Source organism: Rhineura floridana, chromosome 7 (genome assembly GCF_030035675.1).
Source record: "Rhineura floridana isolate rRhiFlo1 chromosome 7, rRhiFlo1.hap2, whole genome shotgun sequence".
NCBI classification, from domain to species: Eukaryota; Metazoa; Chordata; class Lepidosauria; order Squamata; family Rhineuridae; genus Rhineura; species Rhineura floridana.
In genome coordinates this window covers 144761099-144775340 of record NC_084486.1, presented here as the reverse complement: position 1 = coordinate 144775340, position 14242 = coordinate 144761099, and the positions used below count along the sequence as shown (strand labels likewise).

The 14242-nt window shown below is 46.7% G+C and overlaps 1 protein-coding gene across 1 annotated transcript in view; it reads left to right on the top strand.

Annotated features, from left to right (window-relative positions):
* LOC133389550 (major facilitator superfamily domain-containing protein 8-like) overlaps positions 1 to 14242 on the top strand; it is a 39039-nt gene that overhangs the window by 10257 nt on the left and 14540 nt on the right. The window contains exons 4-10 of the mRNA XM_061637435.1: positions 645 to 764; positions 1544 to 1623; positions 3643 to 3973; positions 5637 to 5710; positions 6803 to 6886; positions 8497 to 8626; positions 13863 to 13985. Of these exons, the coding sequence (XP_061493419.1) occupies positions 645 to 764; positions 1544 to 1623; positions 3643 to 3973; positions 5637 to 5710; positions 6803 to 6886; positions 8497 to 8626; positions 13863 to 13985 (942 nt within the window). The remainder of the gene's footprint in view (positions 1 to 644; positions 765 to 1543; positions 1624 to 3642; positions 3974 to 5636; positions 5711 to 6802; positions 6887 to 8496; positions 8627 to 13862; positions 13986 to 14242) is intronic.

Sequence of the window (14242 nt, the reverse complement as noted above, 5' to 3'; positions counted from 1 at the left end):
ATTTTTTCTTTATTTGTTTTATTTTAATTTATTTCAAATTTTCTTTTGCTTTTTTGTTGGCCCTGTGCCCCCACTGGAATGTGGCGCTCAGAAGGCTGGCCTCGTTTGAATCCGGCCCTCTGGCCCAAAGTGGTTCCCCCGCCCCGGACTATAGTGATGGATTTGTCATCCTATTATTATTATTTAGAGAGCCAGTGTGACATAGAGTGTTGGACTATGAGCTGGGAGACCAGGATTGGAATCCCCACACAGCCATGAAGCTCACTGGGTGACCTTGGGCCAGTCACTGCCTCTCAGCCTCAGAGGAAGGCAATGGTAAACCCCCTCTGAATACCGCTTACCATGAAAACCCTATTCATAAGGTCGCCATAAGTCGGGATTAACTTGAAGGCAGTCCATATTATTATTTAATATATATATTGCTTTCATGTCATAAATGGCTTCTAAGCAGTTTGCAAGCATAAAATCAATGATAAAATAAATACATAATTAAAACCAATAAACCAATTCTGCCAAAACATTAAAAACATCCATATTTAAAACTATACAATAGGTCATACCTATTAAAAAGCAATTAAACAGCTAAAAAGCAATTAAAACAGTTGGATCAGGATGCTCCTCTATCCTTGGACCTCCCCTTGCAGGTGTGGGGACCGGAGCAGGGGCATCCATCTTTGGCTACCTCACCCGCTCAACCAGTTTTCAGGAGCGTGCCACGGTGTTCGCAGCTGTCATGGCATGCCGGCAGGTCGGGCTGCTCATTGGTAAGGCCAATTTCTCTGCCCCCCTACCCTGAGTGGACTCTAAAATCATTCCATATATCCTTGTGTGCTGCATGCTTGTCTCAAGGGTTTCTGTAGCCTGGTCACAGGATGCATTTTGCATTCAAAGCAGATGCTCTGCCACTGAGCCACGGCCCTTTGGTATGTGGAATGGCGGGGGCATCATATCCTTTGCCTCGAGCAGCAAAATGTGGAAAGCTCTTGAGGTCCATACATGTAAAAACTCACACTTTCAATTTCCAAATTCTTGGGGTGTGTTGAGAGGATTATCTCCAGCGGTAGCCAACATGGGCCCCTCTCAGTGTCGTTGGACTCCAACTCCCATCAGTCCTGGCCAGCATGGCCAGTGGTCAGGGATGATGGGGGTTGTAGTCCAGCATCATCTAGAAAATGCCATGTTGGCTACTCTTGAACTATCCATTTGAAGGCAAAGTTCTTCGTTTCTAAATTGATAACTAGAACTTGGGATTCCTTGGCCATAGAAGATGACTCCACATCTGTGGGGCAGTGGAGTCCGCTCCAGGCTTTAGTCTGAACTTCCAAGTGATAAAATTCCTTTCTTGGAAGCTTGGACTAAAACCTGGAGGAGATTCCACTGACATGGAACCACCAGCCGCCACTGATTTTTAAATATCTTAATGAAACACATGAGGCAGAGCCCCTTTGGGGGACATCTCTTGGTGTGAGTGGAGTCTGGTGCACTGATGAGCTCTCACTTAAGCACTGCCTTCAGATGTCTGACTTGCCATGTTTGCTCCCAGGGCCAGCCTGTAACCTCTTCCTGCGCCTCTGTGACTTCCAGGTGGGGCCCTTCGTGGTCAACAAGTTTACATCACCTGGGGTGAGTAACGGCAGTTTGTTAGGGACTGTGTAATGCAATCTGGCATTCCTCCCTGTGACTTCACAAGGCTGGTCTACACATGTGGTTGGGTAGACTGCATCCCTTCAGATTGCAGGGGTGTGTGTGTATGGGAGGGAAATACCACACATGAAAAGAAGTTCCTCTGAAGAATGGACCAGCAGAATCAGTAAACGGTTAGAACTCTTGTCCCTGGTGCACTAGACTTCTGTGAGTATGAAGTTCTGTTTGTGGGGGATCATTTAAATCAGGTGCAGAAAGCCTTTGGTCCTCCAGATGTTGCTGAACTACAACTCCCGTCAGCCCCAGGAGGCATAGCCAATGACCAGGGATAATGGGAGTTATAGTACAGCAACCTCTGGAAGGCTAAAGGTTCCCCACGCTGGAAGTAATTGTATTGTGCTCCATTTACCATCTTATTCCCACCTAATTTTGCTGTGTGTTTAGTCTGACTGTTTTGATTAGAAAGATCTCAAGATAATTGGGCTCCAGAGGTGGGGAAGGTGTAGTACTATGTCTTGACTGTTCTTACGTGTGCGCATATGAGAGCTACAGGTTGAAATTGCTGGAAGGCTGCCATCACGTTCTTGTTCAGCCTACTTCATAGGGTTGTTGTGCTGGATTAAATGAGATAAAAACCCACTGGGGCATGCCTTTACTGAGGAAAGCTCAAGAATAACTAAAGATGGTAGTTTGTTTATATATTTATTTATTAATTAAATTTTTATCCCTTCCTTCCTCCTAGTAGGAGCCCAGGGCAGCAAACAAAAGCACTAAAAACACTTTAAACCATCATCAACCAAACAGACTTTAAAATATATTAAAACAAAAACATCCTTAAGAGCATATTAAACATGAGCCAGCAATTCTTGTTCATGTATTGTGAGGAGCTGTAAATGATGTCTTTTTCACACTCCCTCCTTCACTATAGCCCCATCTGCACTATCCATTTAAAGTGGAATCATACCACTGGAAATAGTCATGGCTTCCTTCAAAGAATCCTTGGAACTGTAGTTTGCTTAGGGTGCTAAGAATGGTTAGGAGACTCCCTATTCCCTGTACAGGGCTACAATTCCATGTGTTTCCTGGGAAGAGGGATTGTTTGTTAAACCCTTCTGGGAATTGTAGCTCTGTGACATCCTATATTCCCTCTCCTCGATCCAATTGAGAGTTACTGTTTTTGCGGAAAATCCAATCAGTTAAACACACCCCCTTCCCAACAGAAGCAGTAAATCTCGATTAAATGGGGATGAGGGAATATGGGATAGCGATATAAGATGGCACTGTTTTCTGTCCCGCCCTGCATTTGTCGCATGCAGCATTGTTTCTGTTCTGCTGCAGATCGTCTTCTGCTGAAAACTGTGGTGTTCATCTCACTGTCTGCTGTGATAAAATTACGTAGCTTACATAATTACAGAAATTATGTAAATTAAGTTATTCTACCCTACTAATTTCACTGCAAAGGAAATGCAGTGTAAATGGGGGGGGGATGTAATCAAATGTGTATTGTTTGCCAGCCGAAAGCAACAAAAAGAGCAAATACTAATCATATTCATCAGACTGATTTCCTTTCTGGACCTCCAACAAATAAGCAAACATTGGCAATTTCTGCTCCTGTTTCTGCTTTTGTCGGAATCCACCCACATCCTTAATATGGGATGGCATTTTGATGAGAACAATGGTATGTGGACACTGTGCAAAACCTTCATGTATGAGCAGCAGAGAGCCCACAATAAACTTCGGTGTGGAAGCATCTTTGATGTTGACCTCAGTTCAGTCTCTGCCATCAAATGCTCATCCATGCATTCTTCTGTGCATGCTTGAACTTAACTAAAACAAATAATAAACAATGTTGCGTGATGTCCTGTGTTGCATATAGTATGTGTGCATAGAGGAGAAGACTCAAAAGCTCCCTACTGTCAGGGCCTTCTCCTCCCTTGCTTTCATCTGCTTCTAGCTCTGGATTATGCACCCATGCTGAGGCTTGTCTCTTGCCTGCAGCTCTTCATGTGCCTGGTGTGGCTTCTGCTTCAGATTATTGTTGTGACGATGTACTACGACCTGCCGCTGCCGCCATCGGTGCGCTCCGTGAGGGCTGTGCCGACAGCCCCGCGGGATGTTCTGGAAGAGGAGGAGCAAGAGCCTCTGATGCGGCATGAGGACGGCCATGAGGAAGCAGCAGAGAGCGGCAGCTATGGCAGCATGTCTGTGGCGCAGCGGGAGCCTGCAGCAGGCAATGAGTGCCGGTATGTGCCTAATGGGCACTTGGCTGATGAGGAAGTAACCAAAGAGTTGGAAAAGAGCCCCTTCCATGATTTCAGCTCCATGAGAGGTGAGCTGTCTTCCATGGCAGGCATCTGACCATTAGAAGGAGGGGTGGAGAGCTTTTTTCAGCCTTACGGCTGCATTCACTTCTGGGCAATATTAGGTGGGGGGGGGGCTGTCAGTGGTGGGCGGGGCTAGAGGCAAAGTGGGCAGAGCGATGAATGTGAACCTTATTATTCATTTTTTACACTTGTATCCCACCTTTCCTCCAAGGAGCTCAAGGTGGTGTACATGGTTCCCCCACCCCCAATTTCCTTATTATTCTCACAACAACCCTGTGAGGTAGGTTAAGCTGAGAGACAGTTGACTGGCCGAAGGTCACCAAGCTTAGGGCTCACTCCTACACGCCCCTCGCTATCCTCTACCCAGTCAAACGAGAGTAACTACAGCAGTTCAAGGAACTGGAATAGGTTCAGAGGAGGGCAACAAGGATGATCAGGGGACTGGAAACAAAGCCCTGTGAGGAGAGACTGAAAGAACTGGGCATGTTTAGCCTGGAGAAGAGAAGAATGAGGGGAGATACGATAGCACTCTTCAAGTACATGAAAGGTTGTCACACAGAGGAGGGCCGGGATCTCTTCTCGATCGTCCCAGAGTGCAGGACACAAAATAATGGGCTCAAGTTGCAGGAAGCCAGATTTTGACTGGACATCAGGAAAAACTTCCTAACTGTTAGAGCCATATGACAATGGAACCAATGACCTAGAGAGGTAGTGGGCTGACACTGGAGGCCTTCAAGAGGCAGCTGGATAGCCATCTGTCGGGAATGCTTTCATTTGGATTCCTGCATTGAGCAGGGGGTTGGACTCGATGGCCTTATAGGCCCCTTCCAACTCTACTGTTCTATGATTCTATGACTTATTATCATCAGTGAATTGCTTCCCCTGGGGCATTCTGAAGCAATTTATGATATAATAACATATATAAAACCAGATTAAAATATTGGCATATATAAAAACAATTTTTTTAAAAAAACCAATTAAAAACATACAAGCAGTTTAAAACAATAGCCTATACGTTAAAATAAGTTCATATCAAAGGCAGATACCAATCCCACCCAGGCAAAAACATTCGAGGAGGGTGTGAAGCAGGTCTGGTAATGAATGGGGGGGAGGGTGTGGCCTGGAGAGAGTCCCCAGGGCCACACAGAGAGGTCTGGAGGGCCACACAGAGAGGTCTGGAGGGCCACACAGAGAGGTCTGGAGGGCCACACAGAGAGGTCTGGAGGGCCACACAGAGAGGTCTGGAGGGCCACACAGAGAGGTCTGGAGGGCCACACAGAGAGGTCTGGAGGGCCACACAGAGAGGTCTGGAGGGCCACATTTGGCCCCTGTCCTGAGGTCCTCCACCCCTGATCAAAAGCCCGGCAGGAAGAACGCTTGGTGAGGGGCCAGAGTTAAAGCAGATCTTTTTCTCTGCAAGCTTAGGTGGTTCCTGTGTTTGGTCACACCTTAATTCATAAAAAAAAACAGTGTTCAGTTCTTGTGGGAAAGTATTAGCTCTCATGATGGGAGAGGGCCTGAGGTGAGGGCTGAACATTCTCCAAGGAGATGACAAAATGGGAGGCAGGGTCAGAGTGCAGGTTAATGCTGCATTATGTGCTGCCTTGGCTCTCCTGTGGGGTAAGCAGCGCCTTCCATCCTCCCCCTCAACAACATCTGTCATTGCAGAATACCTGAGGGAGGAGGTAGTGGTTCTGCTCACAGCCCAGTTTATTACGCTCTTCAATCAAACAGCACTAGAGGTAGGTGACGCTTTGAGCGGCTACATGTTCAGGTGAATGCTTGAACGTGCCTCAGGTATCTTGTGCATATGTCATAGATATATTTTTCCTCTCTGTTCCTCGGCTGATAGTTGTGCCGCTTATTACATCTGGAAGTGCAAACTATCATTATCAGTACTTTGTTGTTGTTGACAGTACTCAAACCTTGATAAAAGCGCTATGAGTACCATCACAAAAAAGCACTGTTTATTATTTCTTACCTGCTCTGCACCCCAAGGTCCCAGGTTGGGTTACAAAAGTTGTACTATGAAGATGCTGGGCTCACCTCTGTGGGGAGGGAGTTGCACCATTTAGGGGCTGCCACAAAGAAAGCCTTCTTGCGGGAGCCGTTCTGCACACCCTCGCTACAGATCTCAGCCCCCGAGAAGGCCCGTTGAGGTGAAGGTGGTCTTCTGGGCATCTGGGGCCTAAGTTATTCACATCTTTAAACACAAATGTGAGCACTTTGAATTGGGCCCAGAAAGGAACTGGCAACCAGATGTGCTAGATTTTCTGTCCTGCCCCTCCAAATGTTTGGGTCTTTCTCTTTCTTTCCATTATTAGAGCAGGGGGTAACAAACGGAATTATCCATTTTGGGCTAGGTGCGAGTTAGGGATGGGATCCATTGGCTGACAACAGCTGCAGAAAATCGCTACTTAAAAATCAGATAAATGGAAAGAAACATTGATATAAATACCAGTAATAATATCAATGCTTTAGACATGGATTTTTTTTAAAAAAAAAAACAATTTCTGAAAGTAGCCGTGGAAAATGCTACATGAAAATCCAATCCGCAACAATAGCGAATAAGCAAACTAATGGGAAATTTGGTACAAATTCCAAATAGTAGACTACTAGCACATCCCTAGTGTGAGTCAGTGCCACCCTGCCATCTTTCATGCCTCCCTTATTCAGCGTTAGAATAAGCTATTGAAATGGTGTCGATTCGAAAGCAGGGTGGTCGAGCGTTGCAGCCAGAGGAAATGGCTGCTTGGAGAGGACTAGCTATCCCCCCACGCCCCCAGAACGAGGTGAACAGGCTAGTGGATACTCCTGTTTGTTTTCTTGTTTAGACCATGGTGACGCCAATCACACAGCGATACTTAAACTTTGGGGAACTGGAGAACAGCATCATGTATTTCCTGTGTGGTGTGGAGGTGAGTGCGAAACCCTGTGACAGATACAACCCTCAGACCAGTAATCGAGGTACACGTGAAAGGTTGTTACCTCTGTGTACCTTCTTCCCCCCTTTAAAATTTGACCTTGGTTACCAACAGTTATTAAGAATGAAAAGGTTTTGAGAAAGGCTTCACTTCTCATAGCAAGTGTGTGCGCGCACGCACGCACGCACGCACGCACACACACACACACACTGGGGCTGTGTGTGTGTGTGTAAATCTCCAGCCCTGATTTGCCATCTGACTAGCCATACTAGAGAGGCAGGCAAGTATCTAGTATTCTAATACAGGGGGCCCAGTCTAGCCCAAGAGGTTGTCCCCCACAAGCCACACCCACTTGCCCTACACTCCTATCTTGTGTGACTTCAGATGTGGAGCAGGTGTGCATATGCCTAAAAAGGACTAAATCAAAGCTAACATGAGCTCCTGGCTGTTCCTTTGCATGTGGGGTTCTGTCGGTACTGATCGGAGCGCCCTGCTAGGGTCAGCTGTAGCCAAGAGGGTCGGCTTCCTCCAAATGGAGTATTTTCTTTTTCCTCTGCAGAGGAAGTAGATTCAAACAGCTTCCTCCAAATGGACCTCAGAGGTGCTCTTTGTACCAGCTGATTGGTGGTTTATTTATTACCGCTTGTATCCCACCTTTCCTCTAAGGAGCTCATTGTTCTTCTCCCTCTCCATTTTATCCTCACAACAACTCTGTGAGGTAGGCTAGGCCATGAGAGAATGTGGCTCGCCCAAGGTCACCCAGCAAGCTTTATGGCTGAGTGGGGGATTATTACAGCCACAACCTTTGTATTGATGGGTGCCAATCTCTTGATGACAAGCGGACGCCAGGCGATTGACATGTGGGTGGTCCTGCCCACCTATCAAAGTTTACCCACCAGGGTTGGGGCAGTGAGGATCTGGCTCACCAGGCCATAAAAAGTTCCCTACTCCTGTGGTAGATGGACAGAATAATCTGGCCTGTCGTAAGGCGGCTTCCTGTGTCCTTGTCCATGCAGTCTGCTAGTTTAGGTAAAGCCGCATTCTTCTCCTCCAGCACCAGAGCGTTGTGATATTATCCAGGTTTTCTTCTCAGGAAGATAATTAAACAATGTATAAAATATGATTTTTAAAAACAATACTAAACATTCTTACCTGAGAGTAAGGGCTTATCCAAACGGAGCGGGATAATCCACTGTTTCCTATTCGGGTTGTCAGCTGATAGTCCTCACTTTACCTCCCCCCCACCGCTGTTTCCTATTGGAAAAAACGCTTTTTTTGTGGCACAGCGAGATTCCCGATTTCAAACAGCAAATCGCATTTTTGCTGGTATTGGAAGGAGCGGATTTAACCTGCGAAAATGCGTAACACCGCGCGACGTCATTTGGACGACCGAAAAATAATACACACATAGCGCGCATGTCACACATTTTGCGGTTGTCTGGATGAGCTCTAAGTCTGATTGAACTCAGCAGGGTTTACTTCTGAGCAGATGTAGATAGGATTACACCGTTAATGTCCTGGGCCAGTTACTGTACTGGTCCTGTGAGACCCTCACGATGCTCCAAGTCATGCTCTTTTTTTTTTCTTGTCCTCTACTCCTTCAGGTCATTGGTGGCTTCTTCCTGGTGCGCTGCCTGAGCGCTCGCCTGACAGATCGTGTTCTCTTGGTCCTTGGGCTGATCATCTGCACAATAGCCTGCATCTGGTGCTTGTTCTTCCTGGGATGGCCTCAAGGTAATGCTGCTGAGGTACTGGGAAGAGGCTGCAAAGGTCCCTCCGTGGCCCTGTGGGCCATCGCTGCTTCCTGTGGGAGCGAATTCCATAGCTTAACTCCAAAATTCCCAGTTTCCATTCTACAGTTGGCAAATGCTGCAGTTGGAATTAACTGGGAGAGTATAAGATGCTCATTGCTGGATCAGGGTAGGGGCCCCTCCAGTTATCCTTCTTATTGTGCATTCATGATGGTATCACAGCGGTTGCACCTGATCGTGCTATCAATACTGTTTGAGTCTACAAATGTTTTGGGGAGGACACGCTGTGTTTGTTTCAATCCATGGCCCATAGATTCCTCCTGAAATGCTGTAACTTTTCATACCACAGTTATTTCTTGTCCCACTTTTGTTGTACTATAGCACAAGCGGGCCACTCCAGATTGCAGTGATGCAGTAACACTGGGAAGCATCACAGAACAACTAATGAAGTGGAATGATGTGTGGATGGTCCAGTATAAATCTGCCAATAGTACACTATTATTGCATCAAATATGTCCCAGGCTGTGGTCTGAAGGCACATGAGGCCAGCATCCTGCTGAAGCTAAGCAGGGTCAGGTCTGGTCAGTGCCTAGATGGCAGACCGCCTAGGAACCATATGTAAGCCGCTTTGGTTTCTATCAGGAAAAGAAAAGCGGGGTATAAATGTAATAAATAAATAAATATTGCCAAATACACCTGCAAAAAAGCACCAAACTGAAGGGGGACTAAGTTTCATCTGCAGTGGTCTTCAGCCTAAGCATCCTTTAGGGACTTGCTTCTTAATATGTTTGCGTTGTAGTGTTACTGGCAAGGTTGGCCCTCTTCTTGTGCACAGGGTCAAGGGTTCTTGCTTTCTCCCTTCATCCACATCCACTCGGAGTCTTTCTATGTGGAACGTTAGTTTACTGAAGCTCACAGGCTATCAACAGCAGTCATCCGATGATAGGTGAATGATAGAGGAGACCCGACTCAAGGATTCTTGAGTCTTGGGATGTACCAGAAATTTTCTATTTGGGAGTGAGACTTCAGACAGCAGAATAATCTTTATAATCTAAGCTATTTATTCGTATCTTCCACGCTACCACTAATAAAATGCATTCTCGGTGGCCTTAGCCAACAATGCAGAAACAGAAAATAGGAATATATATCAGCAGGAAAGGAATTGCTGGATATCGATTTAACATCAAAGGATAAGACTTTGAAGGCACATCTTAGTTAAAATAGGTTACAACAGACGAAAGACTGCGTTAAGCTCTAAGTCCCGTTATTTATTTATTTATTGCATTTGTATACTGCCTCATAGCCAAAGCTCTCTGGGCGGTTTACAACAATTAAAAACATTAAAAACAAATACATACATTTAAAAACACATTTTTAAAAAGCAATTTGAAAACGCATGCTGAAATGCATGTACACTTGCTAAAAGTACATGGAAATACGTGTCGTGATATATCACCCATCAGCTGTCATGGATGGAATAGATGGATGGTTCTCCTGCATTCGCTTTGACCCTCGCTCCAGCCAGAGTGAAGGGTCATGAGTGCCGTAAAGCCTGGCCTTTTATATATTTTTGTATCCAAAAGGGGACGCTTTCCCATGGTCCTATCGGCTGCTGTATGTCTGTTTCGCTTCCTCACATCTTCTCTATGACTCGTATCAACAACTGGTTTACCTTAGTGCCTTCAGACTCCCTGGAAAGTCTGCTTGCCCTGTCTGCAGATGTCAGTCACACTACATAAGAAGCTTCTTTGTTGATATAAGAGAGAATACTTTGGCTGCCTGCCCAGACATCTTATCACTTTGTACTTTGCCTCATAACAAAACATTGCTTTATTCAGAAGGGAGGACCAGAAGCCCATTTTTAAAAGGAGAACTTTTTTGCTCTTTACATCTTAGTGAGCTATAAGCTAAGCAAATAGAAGCTATTTCAACACTATTTTATACACAATTTAAGCCAATATTTGGACTGGGCCATTACAGTGGTAATTTTGCTGGTGCAAATAGCATGGGTCAGGCTGTGATGCAGTCTTGACCCACTTGACCCAACCCACCCATTGAAGACCAATAGTCTAGCTTAGCATCCTGTTTCCAACAGTGGTCAGCCACAATGCATGCTTTTTGCAAATTTGCCTCATGAGCACTGTCCCCTGAGTATTTATTTATTTATATTTTATGAAGATAGTTTGATGCTGCCCTTCCCCCAAAATGGTCACAGGATGGTATACAAAAAATAAAAGAGTATGAAAAAACATAATACACAATTAAAAAATGCATTAAAATAATTTTCGCTCATTACATAAATAACATACTTAAAAACACAATGAAAACTACTTAAGCCACCAGCCTCTCAAAGCCCAGTGAAAAAGGCATCTGGGAAAAAGAAAGGGAGACGGCCCACTGAGACCATAACTCATAGCAGCTGGTAGACCTATGGACCGCGTCTTTGTCTGATCCCCTTATAAAACCATCTAAACCCACGGTGGAGAACCTCAGGCCTGGGAGGCAAATGTGGCCCTCCCGGCCTCTCTGTCTGGCTCTTGGAACTCTCCCAAGCCACAGGCCACACTGCTCCTGCTTCACACACCCCCTCCCCCAAGGGTACTTGCCTGGTTGGCACGTGAACTCTGGCGATACCTCTTGCCTGCCTGGGTGGAGGACAGGGAGAGAGTTACGAAGGTAAAGTCCACATTACTTGCTCTGCCTACTTTGGGCCCTGCCAGCCACTGGGACATGCCCCTCCAAAGAATGCCCAGAAGGATAATGAATTTTTCTGAAACTGAACTGAATTGAAATTCAGCCCTTGGTCTGAAGAAAAAAACAAAAAGGTTCCTTACCACTGATTTTACTGTAAAATATGCATTCATTTGTTTGGGAAACAAATACATATGTTGTTGAACCTCCTTTTCCTCCTCCCTCCCTGCTTCCCCAGTCTATAATGTAGGATTTGGGAGGGCCATTGGTTTGCCCCTTGACCTCAGTCCTGTACTGCTGTGATAGGGGTGGGTGTAATTTGATCTCACAGGAGGTGTAAAAAAATGTAACCCCAGCTTGAGTATGAGAGAAAGTGTGGTATAGGGGTTAGAGAGTTGGACTGTGACAGCAACTCTCAGCACCCTTCACTAACTACACTTCCCAGGATTCTTTGAGAGAAGCCACGGCTGTCCAAAGTGAAATAAAGGCCTGGTGTGGATGTGGCCAGGGACAGCTTTGGTTTAAATTTGGGTGGGAGGCTACATGTGCCTGCTGTAGAATAAAAAGCTGGGGGAAACCCTGAAAAGCAATGATACTGTGCACAATGTTTTCATTTTGGAAAGGAAAGGGGCTTCCCCTCTGCCCAGTGCCCACCCACCCAATCTCCTCCCCTCCCTGCCCCTCCCCCAGGTCAGTGCTGGACTACTACCTGAGAGACCAGGGTTCGAATCCCCACACAGCCGTGAAGCTCACTGGGTGACCTTGGGCCAGTCACTGCCTCTCAGCCTCAGACGAAGGCAATGGTAAAACCCCCTCTGAATATCGCTTACCATGAAAACCCTATTCATAGGGTCGCCATAAATCGGGATTGACTTGAAGGCGGTCCATTTCCATTGCCATTTAGATTAAGTTCACCGAATCTTCTTGGTTTGTCCTTTGGTTTTGAGCTTGAGGCTGCAAGGTGAATAGCGTATTCCTTGATGACGCATGTATGGGCTTACGTCTTGCCTGTGTGGGGTGAAATGTAACACCTGTGCCCAAGGTTGCATCTCACTATTCAGAAGGCTGCGAGGTTGCTCTGCCGAATCATGGTCCGTGCACTGGTTCGTGCTAGCTTGTGCCTCGCTTGATTGCAGCATTAAAGGGAACTCTCGGGCATGTGTGAACTGCGACTCGTTTGACCGTTGCATCTGGCATACCCGTGTTTTCTCCAATGGAGTCGGTTGACACAAACAAGTGACGGATGTACGTGCACAAACCAGCCGTTGTTCTGTGTGTGTGTGAATTAGCTCCACTGGAAACCCTTGCGCTAGAGGCGATGTGAGGGATGGAAATGTCTTGTTCCATCGGTGGCCTACTGGCACATAAGAACACAGGACACTGCCTTATACTGAGTCAGACTTTGGGTCCATCTAGCTCTGTTTGTCGACACTGGCTGGCAGCGCCTCTCCAGTATTTCAGGCTGGAGCCTCCCCCATCCCTAGTTGTAGATGATGGAGACTGATCCTGAGACCCTCTGCGTGCGACGCAGACGCTCTACCACTGAGCTGTGGCCCTTCCTCTACATCTCTGGAAAGACTTAATTTCTGCAAGTGTCCAAAGGAGAGGAGGTGCCCGTCTTTTAGTTATCCTGCTTCTAAAGGTTAATGCCCTGAATTAGTCCCAGAACCAATTTAGCAGTCAAGGATGTTGGAGTAATATGCTCTGGAAAACTAGGAGCGCCTCTCCAGGATTTCAGGCTGGAGCCTGTCCCAACCCTAGCTGGAGATGCCAGGGATTGAATGTTGGGACCTTCTGCACACAGAACAGATCCTCTGCCACTGAGCTATGGCCCTTCCCCAAAGAGATGCAAATCATCCCTTGATGTGGGTATTCTCAAGCAACTGAACTCTCATGTATGAGTCAGTCCTGAGGAAGGCCACCTTGATTCTCTAAAGCGCGTGAAGTATTAGTTCCCCTCTATTCAGCACTGGTTAGGCCTCATCTTGAGTATTGCGTCCAGTTCTGGTCTCCGCACCTCAAGAAGGATGCAGACAAACCGGAACGGGTTCAGAGGAGGGCAACAAGGATGATCAGGAGACTGGAAACAAAGCCCTATGAGGAGAGACTGAAAGACCTGGGCATGTTTAGCCTGGAGAAGAGAAGACTGAGGGGAGATACGATAGCACTCTTCAAGTACATGAAAGGTTGTCACACAGAGGAGGGCCGGGATCTCTTCTCGATCGTCCCAGAGTGCAGGATATGGAATAATGGGCTCAAGTTGCAGGAAGCCAGATTTCGACTGAACATCCGGAAAAACTTCCTAACTGTTAGAGCCATATGACAATGGAACCAATGACCTAGCAGGTAGTGGGCTCTCTGACACTGGAGGCATTCAAGAGGCAGCTGGACAGCCATCTGTTGGGAATGCTTTGATTTGGATTGCTGCATTGAGCAGGGGGTTGGCTGTGATGGCCTTATAGGCCCCTTCCAACTCTACGATTCTATGATTCCTCCCTACCAACTTCTGTGTGCTCTATTGCCTTCAGGTACCTTTGCTGTCCTCCTTACCGAGCTGGTGGTGGGCGTGTTCCTGCAAGTCCTGGGCCTGCCCTTTGTCGCTGTTTCCCAGGTGTCCCTCTTCTCTAAGGTCACAGCCGAGAGAACGCAAGGTAAGCCTGCATCTCCCACTTGCGGTAGCCTTTGAGTATGTGTGTTTGTGGGTGGGTGGGGTATCCAGTGCGCCCATCTCCTCTATCTCCTTATGCAGGTGTTCTTGGACTACAGTTCCTATCATCCCCAGACAGCATGGTCAATGGTCAGGGAAGGTGGGAGTTAAGTTCCCAGATGTTGATGGACCAAAAGGTTGAAGAACAGTGGGTTAGAGTGGTGGACTAAGAGTGGGAAGAACCAGGGTGAAATCCCTGCT